Source organism: Neodiprion lecontei, chromosome 4, assembly GCF_021901455.1.
Source record: "Neodiprion lecontei isolate iyNeoLeco1 chromosome 4, iyNeoLeco1.1, whole genome shotgun sequence".
NCBI classification, from domain to species: Eukaryota; Metazoa; Arthropoda; class Insecta; order Hymenoptera; family Diprionidae; genus Neodiprion; species Neodiprion lecontei.
Window position 1 is genome coordinate 34,329,489 of NC_060263.1, and position 18,426 is coordinate 34,347,914.

The 18,426-nt window shown below is 38.6% G+C and overlaps 2 protein-coding genes and 1 long non-coding RNA gene across 4 annotated transcripts in view; 2 read left to right on the forward strand and 1 right to left on the reverse strand.

Moving 5' to 3' along the window:
* LOC107219784 (microtubule-associated protein Jupiter) overlaps positions 1–14,653 on the reverse strand; it is a 58,923-nt gene extending 44,270 nt beyond the window's left edge. The window contains exon 1 of one of the 2 annotated variants that reach the window (XM_046736656.1): positions 14,400–14,653. In XM_046736656.1, coding sequence (XP_046592612.1) covers positions 14,400–14,455 — 56 coding nt within the window. In that variant the 5' untranslated portion in view covers positions 14,456–14,653. Of the gene's footprint in view, positions 1–4,535; positions 5,164–14,399 lie in introns of those variants that run through there. The other variant, XM_046736657.1, reaches the window with a different exon arrangement.
* On the forward strand, positions 60–10,590 carry LOC124293874. Its single transcript, XR_006903749.1, has 3 exons — positions 60–423; positions 3,652–3,654; positions 10,580–10,590. It is a non-coding gene; the product is annotated as an uncharacterized LOC124293874 (long non-coding RNA).
* An 853-nt stretch (positions 14,654–15,506) lies between the features above and the next one.
* On the forward strand, positions 15,507–17,523 carry LOC107222664 (inhibitor of growth protein 1). The gene is made up of 3 exons (XM_015662117.2): positions 15,507–15,805; positions 16,145–16,348; positions 16,433–17,523. Exons 1-3 carry the CDS (start codon positions 15,670–15,672, stop codon positions 16,999–17,001), a joined length of 909 nt encoding a protein of 302 aa, XP_015517603.1. The 5' UTR covers positions 15,507–15,669; the 3' UTR covers positions 17,002–17,523.
* Positions 17,524–18,426: the final 903 nt, after the last annotated feature.

The window sequence follows — 18,426 nt, forward strand, 5'->3', positions numbered from 1 at the left end:
ACGAGACGTTCGAAGAGTAAAAAATAATCCCAAGATTATTATAATTGGATCGAAAAAAAAAAACAGATTTCAATAATTTAAAGAATTCTGATCACAACAAAATTTTCTCAAATTATCGAAATGTCAGACCGTGTCCTTCGAATTTGATCAGAATCATTTTCATAGCATAACAGAGGAGTTATTCCATTCGTGTTCATCCATCATTAGCGCAGATCCTATTTACATAGATTTTTCGCTGATTTTTTTTTCTCTCTTTCTCTCTTTTCCTAACTCAGGAAAAAAATGCCATAACATTTCCAGGTTTTCCCTGACATGTTCCCAGTTCTAGTAAGTTACTAAAACCTAAATCGTTCAGCTTATTAACTCTATATTCGGTTCGAATTCAATTCGAATTGAAGAAAAATATAACGTAGTACAAAATAGGTAGTTAAAGCCAACTTGTTTTCTCGACGAAAAAAAAGTAAGCTTGTTGCCTCAAAAAAAAAAATCATTTCTTCTATATCCCATGCTAGAGAATTGATATTTTCAGTTTTCTCCATGACCAAATTAAAAATCTCCTGACGATTCCAGGTTTTCCGGGTTTTCCAGGCGTGTGGCTAACCTTGCTAACTCTTATCGTCAAGATCGGTTTTCGAGGTTCGTTACTACGCGGTTGCTTGTGAAAATAAAAAAGCGCGACCGTACAGTTCGCGAGGTAAAAAAAATACAAGAAAATAAAAATATTAACGTCACGTTATGTCCGTTTCCAGCAGAGTTAAGCACCGTTACTGCAAGTATTACACCGCGTACCTTCAGAGACAGGTATGCAACGGCTATATAATAATGACCAAGCGTCAGCGTAATTTATTCGAACACATCAAAAGTCGAAAAATAATTTTTTAATCGGATGCAAACGTCTTCTTACTTTTAAATTTGGAACACGGGGTGTTTCATGGAAGCAATTGAGGTGTCGAATATCATTCGAAAGTAATTTCCTAATCTATGGAATTACTTTGTAATCCTCGAGATCGGTAATATTAAAATGAACTTCTGCATTAGTAATGATCAAGGTAATCATTGGTAGGTATGAGAAATCATTGGAGGATTACAGAAATCTCTTTGTAATCTTTAAGAAATCATACGAAATTTTAGAAATCAAGAGAAACCAGGTTATCCAAAGTAAAATCAATTTCTCAAGTAATCTCTCGTAACCACTCGATATAAAGTGTAACTAATCACAAAATACGTAATCGTGGTGTAAATTATTTCTCCGTTGAAACACACCTTGACTTCCTTGACTTTGAATGCTAGTCCGCCGCGTGCAATTCGAAAACATCACAGGAAATTGATTTAGCTCCGCTCGTCAAAAGGAGCCGTGGATGTTTTGTTTCTACCCAAAATTGCGAATATATTGAACGATCAAATCTTATCTCCCGTAGAGAAAATGTGTTGACAATGCCGCACAGATCGAGATAGATAAGTCTTAACGCTGCTGATATTCACAATCACGAATCCAAAGTTACGATTCATACCAGCGTAACATTGATTACGAGTAATCTAGTTCGGTGATTAAGGGTGACTCGTGTTTGTTTAAATTTTGTCATTTTTTTTTTTTTTTTTGCTGGGACATGTTTTCGCAATACCAAAATTCACGTGCGCAAAATTAGGTAAAAACTCCTGAGGTAATGGAGAAAAGGAAAAAAATATAAAGACACAAGATTGAAAATTCGCTAGATACTCGACGGTCGGTCGAGGATGAAAATGTGATAAAAAAAACAATAGCTTTATAAATAATTAACGAGTAGTTATAAATTTGGGTGATGTATAAATTTAATAAATTTGCACATGAATCGGAACTTGTAATTATTCGCAATGACGAGACGTTTGGAATTCGGGAAAATTGTCGATACTTTAACGGAAAAAAAGCTCAGAATTGAACACGCAATTTTTCATTAAATTCAAGAAACCCGATAGCGTGGATTGTCAAGAAATCAGTTATCGACCGCAAAATATGATACGAGGATCATGACTCGCGTAATCTGTTTCTTAGACATGTGTGGCAATATAACTTCTTTCGCAATATAATTTTCAGAATACCGGTATTCAAAGAATTCGCCTGTAATCGGTTGCTCGTTTGACTCATTGTTCGTGATGAAATGCTATATATATATACATATATATATATCGTACCATTATTATAATATGCGACAATGATCATGAATCAATTCTTCGGTGACTCGAAACACAATGATTCGAAACGTAAAATACAACTTGTTTAAATTTACTGTTTTCTTTTCTCTTTTCTTTACTTTTTCTTCACAGAGTTTTATCTAATCATGAATTCCTAGCATAAGATACATCATTACACACGAAAATCATAGCCATTGGTCATCGTGACATCCACAAATCGTTTGTCACGTTTCTGACATCGTTACAATGTATTCTCGAATTTATTGCAAACCCGTGCCAATTATAAATCCAAATATCTATCTATAACGGTACAAATATTGTTTCTCACAATTTTTTTATCACAAGTCCAACAAGTACTTTTCTCGGTACAATATAGTAACAAAATGAATCAATCTTATAAGTGCAAGCATAAATAATCAACCCACGTGTGCTTCGTTATATAATAACAATAATAAGAATACAGGTATAGTATATAAAATTCTGATCGCATGGCGCGCGAGTAAATTATCGACAAAATTAGAACAGGGAATAATTTTAACCCGAATCGAGTAGAACGAAAGTAGGTATACCCGAGTACCAAACTTACCGTATATAGTCAGAGAGACAAGAATACGAGCATTGGGTACCTACGTTGTGTAAAATCGCAACGGCGACGTGTATATATCGGCTGTGCATGGAGTATAGTGGTATACTAGAGGGAAGGGAAGGGAAGGGAAGGGAAGGGAGGAGAGGGGAGAGGATTCCCCGGGATTTTGCACGTCTAAAAGCGTCGTCTTCGCCGTGTCCGTCCCTCAGCAACCACGGAGATCTCGTGACGGTGGAGGATGAAGTGCGCGTCGGGCCCAAAAAGGATTCGGGACCGAAGTGGAGGGGGAGGATAAATGGGACTACAGCCACGCGTCGATGATACAAAATATATGTATAAATGGTACGTTAATACGTATGGCGCAAAAACAGAGCAACGACAAAAGCGTATCGAGAAAAAAAAAAAAAATAGGTACAAAGGAAAGACGGTGAGTCATCCGCCGCTGCATAAGCGCCGTGTAACGATGCAGTGACACGTATGCACAATACTCGAATAAAGAGTATTCTGGATCTTTCTTTATGGGTATGAGACAGTGTAATAAATTATTGCATGGATAATTGATACGAGACGTTGATTTAACCTGGACAAATAATATAGAGTGGGATAATACCGATCGCAGTGTTTTCCGCAATGAAAAATTCATTTTTCTTTGTTCGATTATCCAGGAAAGCTGATACGATCGAACCTCTGTGATTATGCTGTGTCGAACTTTGCAAAAAGATGTTCACAATCACGTTGGGCGGTTGGATTGTAGAATTATAGGATCTTGTAATCGGATGCACGGATGTTGTGACAATTCGCCGATATCGTCAGGAGGACAAAAAGGCAGGGGCAGGTGTGTACCGAACAGTGGTGACTTATTGTTAGTCCAAACCGAAATCGATAGTATACAGCAGTGCGTGCATCGTACACGCGTGAATTGAGTCATGCACGTATCGAGCACGCCACATTTTTAACGAAATTCGGGAAAACGGGAGTATTGAAGACCTGCGATAGTCAGAGGATCGATACATTAACATTTCAAATTCTAAGCACCGTTGTCCTCGGATTTCTATCAACCTCGTGCCACTCCGTATACAGCAAGCTTCAGGGGGTGAAAAAGCTTGATCGTTAATGAAATCAGAGGAAAGAGGGGCGTTTGAAAAGTTAGTATCTATAAGTACGTGATCGATACGTAGTTCGAACGAATGTCTGAATGTCGCGTTTCCTGCACGAGTGCCATGCGATCCTGCCGTGTTTGTGTAAAAAAGCTTCGCCTCAAAACGCGTTTTAACCAATCCCGACCAATCCTTAAACCGACTGCAGTATAGTACGCATAGTTGAATGCGCGAAAAAAAATCTTTTAGTTTTGCCTCGGTGATAGCATAAATGCCAAGAAACTAATAACGATCGCTGCAGATTCACTGTTACCAGTTGTTGCAACGAAAAAACTTCGGTATCTCTTTCTCTCTCTCTCTCTCTGGAGGTCCGAAAAATTCCCAACAAACTGCTGGCTCTCAGTCGTTCCTTCATTTTCCCGCGAAGACAATGGGCTAAGGTTCGGTTCTCGACATTGTCCGAATGTCAGCTATATAGAGGAACACGTAAAGTGGTACGTCGTCTCGTTGCTAGGTATGCGGTATACGTGCACACGCACGCAAGCGTGTGTAAGACACGTTACATGTGCGGCACATGTACGAAAGGCCGTGTCATGAATGAATTTCAATATATAAAAAATACGGGGATACAGTTATTAGGGTAGCTAAACATGCTCAATTTAGAGAAAAAACACTATACCAACCTCGTCTTGAACCTCTGCGTGTCATCTTGACCGGCCCACATTTTTTCTCCTTGTAATACGCGACGAAGACTTCCGAACTTGACGAATCTTCTCGTTCTCCTAGTCGGTCGACAGTCGGTTCGCTCTTATGACAGAGTCGGTACGATTCTGGGTTAATTGGCTCGGGTCAGATCAGAGTCGACGTTCCGTTCTGTCACAAGTCGCAGATTAAACGAACAAGACGCTGTAGGTGTACCGATGCCTGACACGTCGATCAACCTGCAGCACGATTACCTTTTCACACTTTGTATATACTCGAGTAAATTCTCCCTTCTACGGGAGAGCTTGTTGCGTGTGGTTATTTGATCTGACACCGACTCTGCTTGCTCGACTTCTGCTTCGTTCGCTTCTTATCTCGCAGCGCGAAGTAGCGATAATAGAGTACCTACTACCGATTGCGGGTGACGACGAGAAGAGAGCTTTACTCCGATGTGTACGTAACTTTACTTCTGCAGTGGTTACAAGCACAAGGTGGCGGTTCGGAAGCGCGTACGCGGCGACAAGAACTCGCGAGTTGTCTTCTCGGTTGGCTGACTGGATGGCTGGCTGGTTGGCTGGTTCGTTGTTGGTTGGTAGGTTGTGGAATACTGGAGAAGAGATTGTGTGTGCGGGCCGAGTGGATCGCCCGGTGCGCCGAGCTGGCTTGATGATTGTACGAGTGTGCGTACGCGTACACACACATTGAAAAAAAAAACGCCTCGAACCACGTATGTACGGTTAAGTTCACACGTGCCACTCGATTGATCCGCGACAAAGTTTAAGCTCGTTACGTGAAGTTTCGTCCACAGTCGAATCTGTCGTGGATTCGCAAAAATTTTTTGCTTAAAATGTCCAATTCGTGTTCATACGCACCTCGCTACGCGACGAGGATACGGGATTTAAATTGGTGACGTTGTCGTGACGTACGCGGGTTTATGGGAAATATTGTTTTCCGCAGGTTATAGGATTGTCTGAAATTTGGTAAACCGTAATGGAGCATGAGTTTAAATTAAATAACGTTAACGTCACGAAACATAGGGAAGAAATTCATTGTTTTCCAATTTTAGACTGACTTTCAAGAAGTTGGCTTTTGAAAAATAGTTGTATCTATGGCTGAATACATTTGGGTTACCAAAATTCCGACAATTCTTATGGTGCGAAGCAAAGATTTTTCTTGAACATGCATCGTTGCAGTAACGTCACTAGCTTCAATCGCGTAATAGAGCAGGACGTCCTCGTTCTCTGAAAACCCTACGTTCTTCAGTCGTTCTCAAGTTGCAAGTCAGAGACTTTTTTCCTCATAATTTTTCGTCAAGTTAACGTTACTAACTTTAACCTTATACACGGATTGTGACCCAACACTTTCAAGTCCTTCACCAAAACGTTTTCGCGCTATCCCAACGAATACCGCAAATACGATGACGTCCAGATGATCAGCTCATGCATATTTTGAGTGATTCACGTGTTGTGACAAGTTTCTTCTTTCCCTTATTTTTCTACTTCACATTCCTCTCCGACATTTTGTCTGTGGATCGTCTTTCCGTGCGCGATAGTCAAGGTAGGCTGTAACCGCTCAATCTGGATCCAGGTTAGGTATAACGTCATAAAGATGAATCGCTTTATCGCGATACAGTATCGTGTGTTCTTTATCGGTACTTTTTATCGCTGCTGTATATATATTTATGTCAACTTTTATTTATATCTGTATGTACGTTTCAATGAAATGCCAAGTACGTTGAATCGCGAGTTACCAAATTTAGACCAAGCGTTTTAAAATAAACAATCCTCGTTCCTAATTGTTTCAATACTTGTATGGATGAATTTGTTTTACTGCAGTCAAGAAAGAAGCAACGTATCAGTAAAATAACTTGCTACCTTTTTTACTATAGCTATACGACTTTCAACCGCCTAAATATAAAATTGTCTCGAAAGAATTATTCTGCGATCCATTTCAAAACAACACATAAATGAAATGATAAACGCGGAAAGAATATCATTTTTGTTCAAATTCAATGAAAAATCGCAATCATTAATCAGCATTGCAATTTGTTCAAACTGCTCACTGTAAAATATCCCATATACGATTTTGAGCAACGCTGACTGCAAAGCACGCGTTTACCCAAAATTGACTTATTTCTATACCTCGTATTGGCAGAAAGACAATTAATTTATAGGCAGAAAATAGTAAAAAGATCTAACATTGCAATAATGAGAAAGTATAGGGTGACCAACAATTATAATCACATTAAGTGGCAGTATTATCACCTTTTCTTCCAATTTCAATAATATTTAAACCGTTATCGATAACTGTATCAGAACTTATCGAACTTTTCCAGTAACTGTTGCCAAATAAAATATCTCTAAAGGTGGGTTTGAAAATCAGGTTAAAAAAATGGGCAAACGAGTCTCTACAAGGTCCGTCATGCGGGCGGAGTTGAATTTCCAAATTTGGAAAGTTCCGAAAGCGCCTAATTCCGAATTTTTCGTGGTAAGATTTGAAGTAAGGAAAGCAATCTTTGAAAAAATAACCAAGTTTCGAATGGTCGGAAACCCGAAGGTTGAACATTCCAAAATGCAAGATCCCGAAAATTCAAAGTTTCGATAGAGTAAAATTCCGAATGTTAAAATACACTCACACAGCGTTAAAACCAAAAATTATAATGACCAAGATTCCGAAGATAAAAATATCGAAAATCCAAAACAAAGAAAGATCAAAGCGGTGAATTTTCTCCAAACGAAAAATTCACAGAACTAAGAATCTTGGATCATTTAGAGTTACGATGTTTCAGATTTTAATTTTCTTATTTTCGCACTTTCGCACAAACTTTAACTTGTACTTTAAGTTTCGCCACCAAATTATCGCGAATTTCTCGCTCTTCAAGTTTTTCAAATTCGGAATTTCCGCCCCTCGTCGTGTGTACGGACCTTTCGCAGAGGGTTGCAACAATCAACAACTGTATAACCGTGCATCGAGTAAGTACAGGTGTGCGAGCCTCGCGTGGTAGCAATACCGTAAAGTTTCTGACCCACGCACAGGCTTCACGACCATGCAACGAAACGAACGTGGCTGCAGGCAAGCCGCACAATCACCCAGGCGAGAGAGACTGTCTACTTTTTTCCCTCTGTAATACAGTGTATGTATGTATGTGTGTGCGTGTGTGTGTGTGCCTGCCTGCGTGAGAGAGACAAGAGAACAAAGGGCGGCAGAAAATGCGTCACGAGACTAGCTCGCGCGAACTCCCGGGGCAAGGGAAAAGTGTGCGTGCCGAGAGGATCCCGTAGTATTACGACGACTTTTAAGTACAGTGATTAGAGCATGTATAAAGAGTCGCGGTGGTTATTCCAGGAGGATTCTCTCGCAGCGGCGGCGGCGGCGGCGGCGGCGACTCCGAGGAAATAGAGCACGCACCTTAATAAAAAAAAATACTCAACGATTTTCCACCGTGGCACTCCCGAAAACGTTTTTTTAGGTTAAAGGAAAGAATTTTTTGAATCTCGGGGTTTTTTGAATTGAAAAAATAAAGTCAATTGTCTGAACGACAATTTTATGAAAACAAGAATACAATCGACGATCCAAAAATCAAATTTATTTCAACTAAAACAACGATAAGAAAACATTACTTTGGCCAATTTTGGTAAATTTGATAATATTTATATGGGTATATATTATATATATTCTCTACTACACTTAGGCGCTAATTGCAAAGTTAGTCATTGCATGTAACCATGGTAATAAGAATTTCAAATAAAGTGTGACGGAAGAAAAATGAATTGCAGAGAGAAAAAAAAAATTATGAGAAATTGACCAAACAAATCTGCGACGTTGTAAAAGAATTAATTTACTAAATGGAAAGACTTTTATGAATAATTACTCGACTGATTATTACACGAGTATCTTATAGTTCGCAATATTACAAGCATATACACTTCGCGTGTTTGTTCAACGATGCGTGACTTTGTTTTATGTCTATTTTTTCGTCTGTTTTTCATTTTTTGCTCCCATTCTTTGTGTCTAAAATTAGAGAGATTTTTCCTTAATCAGTCAGGCGATAATCACCGGTGCAAAATGAGCACGCGTCGGTCGGATCTCGTTAGTCTGCTTTAAAAAGGGTGGCGATGCGGCATGGAGCCCTTCAGAAAAGGTGGTTGTGACACTGATTCATGCATCACGTGTCGGCGGGTCGCAATTATTCGCGAAAAACGCAATTACGACGTTGATAAATTCACGTATATAATCATCCGATGCAACGATTCGTTTCAATGGAACTGCGACGATCCTTCACGCCTGCAAAAACGGGTCAAAACGTCGCAACGCCAATCTAATCTCTCTCGAACAAGAATTTCGTCGGGTCACATGATTATATTTATATATATATATAACGTATAATAATGAGACATTATCATGAAATATTGTAATTACATTCGTGAATTCATACGTATTTATAAATGCATAACGCGATGAGGAATATATTTATTTTTTGTTAATTCTTTTAAAAATATGAGGCTGAAATTAGTAACTTTAACATGAGAAAATATCAGGGAAAAAATCATTGTTGCACAATTTTAGAACGACTTGCAAGAAGTCGGCTTTGCAAAATATGAGAACAATTTTATTTATCATGGTTTACTTTTCAGATATTCCTAAAAATGAGAAGTAACGATTTTTCCTAAAGTCGAATCGTTATATGTAGTAACGTTACTGACTTCGTCCTCATTTAAACATTCTGATACGCGAGTTCAAAGAATCACAGAAGATTCTTTTTCGAACCATGGTATAATTTATTCCACTTTGGAATTCGCTTCGCTTCTTTGTAGAAGACTGATTTCTTTTTTAACTTTTTTTGTTTAAGAAAATTTTTCTCAAGAGCTCTGCAAATATTTGTCGTAAATGGAATGCAGGTAAGTAAGCTGGTATCATATATTGGTATGAATTTCGTTAGTGGAATTTTCTATTATAAATATATACATTATATGACAATATGATATGAGTGCTGAATAATAAATCAGAATTTAATGATCATACGAAGACGATGAGAAAAAAGAAATAATTGCTACATATTATATTATATACGTATAAGGTACCTATGAGATTTCTATTTTTATTTCCCTATTTCGTGCATTTTTCTGAAATAAATTATTACGAACCCCGCAGTCATGGAAATTGCACCGACAATTGAAGCAGCTCGAGTAAGAAGAAACAGCGCGAAAGTTTCATCGTTTCACAGTAAAACAGCACGTTTTTGCCTTCGACAAGCTGGTAAAGGAATAATCATTACACATTTTTAGAAAACCATAATTTTCACTCGGTCTATGCACGTGTCTTATAACAGTAACGTAAGTATACCTGGAAAACAGATAATTCAGCTATAACGGAGGGTGAGTAAAGTGCAGCCAACGATCTCGGATTCTACCTACAACAGCTTGAACACAGCGCGCGATGAATTCCAGAGTCTATCTTTCTTTTCACGGCGTTTTAGAAAAATGCGTTCTTAAAAATGCTGTCGATATCGCTTGAAACAATAAAACTTGTACGAAAGAAAGAAAAGGCCGAACAAGGTTCGAAAAAAATTTGGTAAATGTAATCGAAATGTTGAAATCGTAAAAAAATCGACAACTCTATACGATAAAATTTGAAAATTGATAACATAATTTGATAATATGCGAATTGGAGAAAATTCAGAATTCAAAAATCGAGATTAATTAATGCTTGAAATTTGATCAATTACTTTTATACCGAGTTCTGCAAGGCTTTACAGAAGTTTATACGATTTACGTATAGTGGTAAGCCTTGAGTGAATAAAAACTCGCGTGATCCGGTTAAGAAACGGCGGATTTCCTCTTATGCAAGTTTTGCAACGTGTCAGGCTGCGTGCGCACAATTAGTTATACATACGAGTCAGTACCCATGCACATTAAGCGGTCAAATTAGTTCTGCAATTTTTTTTACCACGGATTATTTCAGGTATACCTAACGTTACACGCGTAAATTATTGTACAGTAATTGCGACTTTGCATTCTTGTGAAAGAAATTCTCAGCAAGCACGAATGGGAAGTAGAATATTTCTGAATTTAAGAAAACTTTGCCGATCGATCGTAACTGCGGACAAAGAAGTTTATTGACAGTAAATATAATTCAGAATTCATAATCGGAATTCCGATTAATTTTGTCGATTTCTCGATTAATCGAGAAAACAATTGGTCAAAGCTTACGATCAATCGATTAATCACCGATCCCTGATTAAAGCTTAATTTTTTCTTTGTCCTACAAAAAGTCCTGATTCGATTGCTTGGAATTCGAAGAATCGTACAATTCTAACCAAATTGAAAAGTGTGTTCCACCCTGACAGAATCTTGTCGCAATTTGCCAAACACTTTCGAAAGCGACGTTCCCCGTAAACTTTCGGATTAAACGATATTGCAAAAGCTGTCGGGGAAAAAAGTTACGGTGCATTGTCCCTGCAGGATCGCGGCGCCTACTGCCTCCTCACATTCGCCAACGCAACTCCGGAGGACTGGCCATATATGGATTCGGTCTGCGGCTCCTTGATTCTAAGGCCTAGGGCATGCAGGAATTGTGCAGGTATACACGCGCGCTTCACGCTTATGTATTATACGTCACACATACAGACGGGTTATAAAGAACGAGGACGACTGATCGGCGAGGAAGTATAACGAGACAGATTACCCGCTTGGGGATTAGGAAAAATACGTACGCTCAGTTAGGATTACAATTGCAAATTAGCTTCGACAGCAGCAGCCGCAGCAGTAGCCGCAGCAACCTCAGTGGTAATTACAGAACAAGAAAGAAAGAGTATTAATAAGGTGTGATAAAGAACCGACAAAGTCTGTATAACATACAGCGTTCTTTTCATCTTTCAGACTAGTGTGTCGATTTTCTCTCCACTCAACGTAAAACCAAATTTCAGGCTAATTACATGAGCCTAATATCGACAGTTTGTTCTCTCCTTTTTCCTTTCTGCGAACGAAACGCATAATATATGTTAAATCTATGTATACCCTTGGTGAGAGCTGAATCATTCGACCAAGTAAGCGTATAAGGTACACGTAACGTAAAGCGAAATTGTTCCGAACGAAATGATCGGTGAATATAGTCGGCAGCGATTTTCAAGATTTGCACGTAGGTGCACGGAACGTGATTTTGCAAATTGATCTGTACGAGCACGTGGGATGCGATACGGTCAAGGTAGCGATCGGGAGCTTTCACTTTCCTCGGCACGTATCGTCAATGTTCAATTATTATTTTCGGCAAGTGGAAGATCGCAAATAATTCGTACGGTGATGGAATTTACCACCGCTACCAATGGTTTTGCAACGCGAATTAAAAAATTTCACATATCTATTGCTCCGTATTATTTCGATTAACGGATCAGCCGAAACTTCGCTGCAACTCGGCTCGCATTATTTACATAATATAAAATTACCCGATATCCGAAAGTCATTCGATACACATTCGCATTTTTGAGGGTAGGACAAGACGTACGTACGGCTTCTGATGAGACAGCAGTGGACAATTAATTATAGTTGCAAGGAAAGGAAATTGGTACAGTTTTCATTAGATACAGGCATATAAACCGTCCCTGACGAGTGTCAATGCCTAATTTCTCAGCACCGATAATTAAGCCGACGATACACGTATAAATTGTATTAGTTAATGTGCGATAAAATTTTCGATTGAAATTGGACTTTTTTTTTTAAAACCGTTTCAAAACAAGACTGAAGTTATAGTATCATTAAAATATCGCAAAATTATATCGAGAGAAAAGTCGCTGGTATTTTTGAAATTTTAGAATAAGTATTCAAAAAATATGATCATATTTTGATTTGTTATAGTTTACTGAATATCGGACAATCTTAAAATTGCGAAAAATAAGATTTTTTCTGAAGACGGATAGTTAAAGTACCATTACTCAATTCCACCCCATGTTTCAAAGTTACATTAAAAGATGGATAAAAATTGGATAAAAAAAAAAAAATGGTAACGACTTGTAACTTCGTTACCGGCAGAACCGAGACGAAAAAAAAAAAAAAACAAAACCGCAACGCATCATGACTAAGAACGGAAAAATTTACTGAAACAATTGTCGAAAAATTGAAAAAAAGACTAGGCCGTCGGATACGGACAGAGGCGCGATCTGTAATCAATGCGGGCGACTTGAGACCTCGACTCGACGAGTAAGTAAGTGTTCTTTAAGATTTCAAGTTCCCGACGTCGGTAATTTGAAGATCGACGACTCTCGCACTCTAATCTCTTTCCAGTATAGGATTGCATAAATAGACACAGCATCTACACAGCATTGTGTAGAAAAAAAAAAACCTCGAGTATGTCCAAAGTTAGTACATCTCAGAGATTGAAAATGACTAAAGTGAACGCCCTTCGTCGTGTGTAATTTATGTTCAGCTGCAGATCTAAATTCGTTACGGTTACGAGAATTTCGGTACAGACCGCATCGTTAATGAACGGGATTAAAAAAATATATCGTATGCAACGGTTCTCGGTTTACATAAGGCGTGTCATATCATTTTACGTAATAACGCATAAGAGGCACCAAGCGTTGAGGTAAAAACTTGTCCATTATAGGATGTTCATTTCAACCGGTACAGTTATTCGACCATAGCTCTCGCATATTTTTAGATCCACACAGCGCAATAACTTTTCTCAAATTCTGCTACAGACATCGTATGCTAGTTTTATCCCTCCTAGAGCGTAATTCATACAGTACAGTTTTGTATGTGTGCAAGTTCGACCAGCGATTAATTCAACAATGCATTTTAATATCTCGATCGTATCCATGCGCAAATAACCGCCTCATCCTTTCATTGTATTTGTGGTTCGTCTCCTCCTCCCCACCTTGAAGTCTTCCTCGAGACGCCGGCTGGCGTTAAAGGTGAAGTAAAAAATGACAGCAGTCTTCGGCTTCGCCTCCCTCCCCCCCCCCCCCCTTCATCCTCCCAACATCCGACGGTTTCACGACGTCTGGCCCGGAGCAGACGGTACGAGCAGCACCTGTCGGTCGTTGAATCCTGCACGCAGCGACGGGATTTGTGAATAAAAAAGTGACGATAATTGTTCGCTGAAAGAATGAGCAAACGCAAGACGGCGGCGATGAGGCCAGATTTTTTTTTATACAGTTATAAGATAAACCGTTACACTGTCTTCGTCGCTTCTTCTTTATGTCTGTATCTATCGGTTCCTAGGTAAAGTATACGAGAGAACCTGGCGAATATATCCGGATTTATCCGGTTCGGACTGCTTTTGTATGCAGTATTGTAAATCTGATTGATTATATTTCTTTGTGGTGGTATTTGGTGATAGCGTCCGGTGAAGGATTTTTCATGGAGATTAAAATTATGTATGCATACAAATACGCACACGCATACATACAAACATACATGTATTTTCTTCGCCATAAGGAACACAAGGCGTAAAGTATTCGATGACGAATGCTAATCGTAAATCGTGCCAAGTTCGCTACTCATGGGCAAGAATGTAGCAGGAGAGGTCGACAGGCTCGTTGTCGGAAGTTATTAGAAACACGAGATCGGTTACAAACAAAGAGCTGTCACAACGTTGACTCATCGGTTCGACACGATGATTAACGACGACAGTTGTGTCGCGGTCCGGGACAAATAGGAGGAGGTTTAGGTAAAGATTCGAATGGATTCGCGGAGGAATAGATGCGGATGCGAATCTGTGACAATGATAAAATTTATACCCCCCCATGGGGTCCTCAAACCTGTAGGGTTTCGAGTATTGAACCGAGAGACACACGTTGCTGTATGGGGCAAATTTCGGAATTTCATGAATAGCGTGACAGTTGTACTCACTTGCTGGAGTTGCGGGTGCCGTCTTTCAGACCTTGGAAGGTTCCGGTGGACGTCATTGCTGTTTATCGTGAGATTAGGAAAGAGCGAAGATCCTGCTTTACACACGACTGGGCGAACCACGGCTTTTACTCGGCGAACGAAATCAAATACCACTCGGCAATGCTATTGGTCCGTTAAGGAAATAGCACCAACGCGATGTTACTACTCGCGTCAAGTAAGCGACACAATAATAACGCGGCAACGACCGGAATATTCGCTACGTCAAACGGAAGTTGGTCGCTTCACGAAATTCCTGCAAACTAACGCTTGCGGATGCTAGTCGTAATTTCAACCGCACGTTACGAGGGACGGAGTAGTTTCGACAACTTCCGCTAGGGGCTCTGCTTCTGAGTTCTATCGCCACTTCGAATTGAGACTTCGAAATACTTGAATCGGCATTTGCCTTTTTAAAGGTAGCCAACAGCAAGACGAAGAAGTTCATACGTGAAGTTGACCGAAGGCTGTTAAAGACGGTTACCCTAATGGGGGTGTGTCTTATGGGATTGCATGTTAAACCATAACAGTGTGTCAAGCGGTTCCCGTCGATAAAGAAAATACCAATAGGGTCTCTTACTGTCTCAAAGCCATTTACCTGCCGAGTACTGATCCGACTTCCAATTCTTCTCCGTCAACTCTGTGGCCTCTGTGGTTATGAATATTTTGCGAATTCATTGTTATATCCCGACAATATTTCGAGTCCAAGAAACGCTTAGGCTCAATCTCAAAAGTTTTTTTCTGTACCACTGAAAAATCGCACTCCAAAACTTGATCTAATAACTGGAAAATAATCGTTTCAAATACACCTACACATCGCGCAGCGTAGTATTTACAATCAAATTTTTGAACAAAAGTTTTAGCATTTTTTCACAGTAATGCGTTCCGAACTAGGTCGATACTAATTCTGAGAAACAACGAGAACCTTTCTTACGTAAATTGAACGTAATTTGAGTAAGAATATCGATGCTGCTGCAGATTGCTTTTGAACAGACGTCTTCGTATTTTAACTATTACAATTCAACATGGCGGATCGAACATTTATAATTTGACCATGGAGTATGTGCATTATGAAAACAGCGAGTATCGCTTCTACAAAATTCGTAATTCTACGAGTGTAAAATGAATTACAAAACTTACAACAATTAAATCCAAGTATAACACATATTGGTGGTGAAGTACACGTGAAACTGTAGCGTATTTCGATGGTTTTTTATTTGCTTGAATTCGGGTGAAAATGTTAAACCAGGCAGTCATCGAGGCTTTGTACTCCGCAACTTACATCGAAAATTACTTGGACTGCGTTGAAAATCTTCCAAATGATCTTCAAAGACACGTCTCTCGATTACGGGAGCTGGACGCTACCTGTCAAAGTAATTAATTCATCGTCACTTTACAATAAAACAACCCTTAATGAAATAAAAAACTGCTACTTTCCGCTGTTTCAGCTATATTTCACTTTTTTCTGTTTCATATTTAAGGTTATACTGTAACTCTCTTTTGTTCTAAACCGCTGCGTAAACGTCGCCAGTATCTCCACAAAAAAAAAAGCAAGCAAATATATGTTCCCAAATACGTTGATTTTAATTTCATTAATATCGAAATTGGAGGTCAGGCTAATTGACAGATTTTGTATTCATCCAATTGAGTTCAGACATTCGCCAGAGTGGATGTGTAACCACAACTGACCAAAAATTTTGAATATATTTTAGGCTATTTGAGAGACGTTGATCAACAGCAAGATATACTGCGAAGCGACGTTGATATGTCAACCTGGAGGCGAGCGTTGCTAAAAGTTCAACAAGCCCTAATAGCGGCGCAAGAAATTGGGGATGAAAAATTGCAGATAGTACAACAGGTTCAAGATCACATTGAGAATAAGTCACGTCAATTGGATTTGGACTACCGCAATTTAGGTATATTGCGATATATCCTATTAATCTACCAAAAATTAGCACCCTTTACCTTGTGTCTAAAACATAATTTCTGGTTTATCACAGACTTTGGCAAGGAACAAGAAGCTGCAGAACCAGCACGAGATTCTAATGCAAACGTCAACGCGGCAACAACTGGAACCGCCAACACTTCTGAGAGGCAAACAAAGCGGACTAGAAGGCCTAGAAATGATACTTTGGTTGAATCTGCGCATGCTATGGACATAGTTGTCGCAACAGAGACTCGTTCAGCTACCTTGGCTGCCGCGAATACAGGATCGCAGAAAAAGGCAGCTGCTGCTACTACGGGAAAGAAGAAGAAGAGGAGGCGCCAGGTTACTCAACAAAGTCAACATCGGGAAGATACTCCGCCACCGCCTGAAGATGCCATAGATCCTGACGAGCCAACATATTGCCTTTGCGATCAGATCTCATACGGAGAAATGATCCTCTGCGACAATGATCTGTGTCCTATAGAGTGGTTCCACTTTTCATGCGTCTCTCTAAGCACGAAACCTAAGGGAAAATGGTTTTGTCCAAAATGTAGGGGAGACCGACCAAACGTTATGAAACCTAAGGCTCAGTTTCTCAAAGAACTTGAAAGGTACAATAAAGAGAAGGAGGAAAAATCATAGCATTAAAAATAGTGATGGGAATAAAATGGTAAACCCATTATTTGATTGATTCGTCATTGTTTGTCCAATGATTCCGTTTTATTTATTACAGAATGATTTAGATATTCTTTGAGACTTACAATGCATGTTTAAAAAATCTATTGCTGGAATTATATTGACCTCAAGTTTTTTTCATCGGAATGTTATCAACCGATGTTCAGTTTCCTTCAGAATAATTGACTATTCAGTTCACACAACATGAAAATCTTTCAAACACCAATTTTACTATTTTCAACCATAATACACAGTTAATGTTTAGTGTTATATTTAAATGTGTTGAAGTTAATTTTATGATTTTAGCATGATACACATCTAAGGTGTTGAGCTCATCATTGGTCTTCTCGTGTTAAAAGTATTATTACCTTATTTCACAGGAATTGAGTCAAACCCCAATTTTGTTGATCAGTTTCCGAGCATTTTTATTTATTCTCTTGCAGATTGGAATTAAGTTGAACTATGTAAATAAATCGTAATGAAAATTTATTCAGCAGAAAAGTATTTCTTTAAACTACAATACGATGTTTAATATTGTGAATGAGCGTATGGTGACCAGCAAGAATAATGTATGATATGGAATATCCAATAAAATGTTCCACTTTCTCGTTATGTTTATCAGCTAAAAATAACTACAGCAGTCACGAAATAAATCTGTCATCATATCGCAAAATTTTCTTTACTTCCAGCTTGAATAAAATATATAGATTTTGTTCATCCTTTATCGTAATTTATAACATGAATGAATTCTGCGTTTAAATGGATGAATTTTCCTTGTTACATATAAGAGACGCGTGGTGCTACATTACATCAATAAAAGGAGCATTAGATTTTTAAATAGATAATTAATGAATTATCTTTCTATTCAACAGTGACTTGATAATATTTACTACACATCACTCGATGCTAAGATGATATAGATATACAAATATGTATATAATTTTTATACAATCGGTATTTGAGAAATATACAAATCAATTTAAGTACGTTCAGAACGTTAAAGGCTAGCCTTGGCCGTGCAGCGATAATTCATTAAATGAAATACCTAATACGAATAATAACTTTCGAAACAAGTGCACAAGCAAATTTACCAATTTAATCATTTGCATAATCGGGTCAATGTCGAGATATAAGCAATAACGTATTATTTAGTTACGTCTAGTCGTTTGTTCCAGAGTATTATTTGACCCTAATTGAGAATTGCATCTGAAATGCATCCCGAGTTGCGTATTAAATTGATAAGTGTTTTTGTAACATTTGTTAATAAAGCCTGAATCAGCAGCTATACCAGTGTTCCATTATTAATCCCTACAATACGTTCAAAATCGAAACATTCTGTTCTTAATACCGTATTGTACTATATTGCGTGGGTCTGTGTAAAAATGCAGAAAG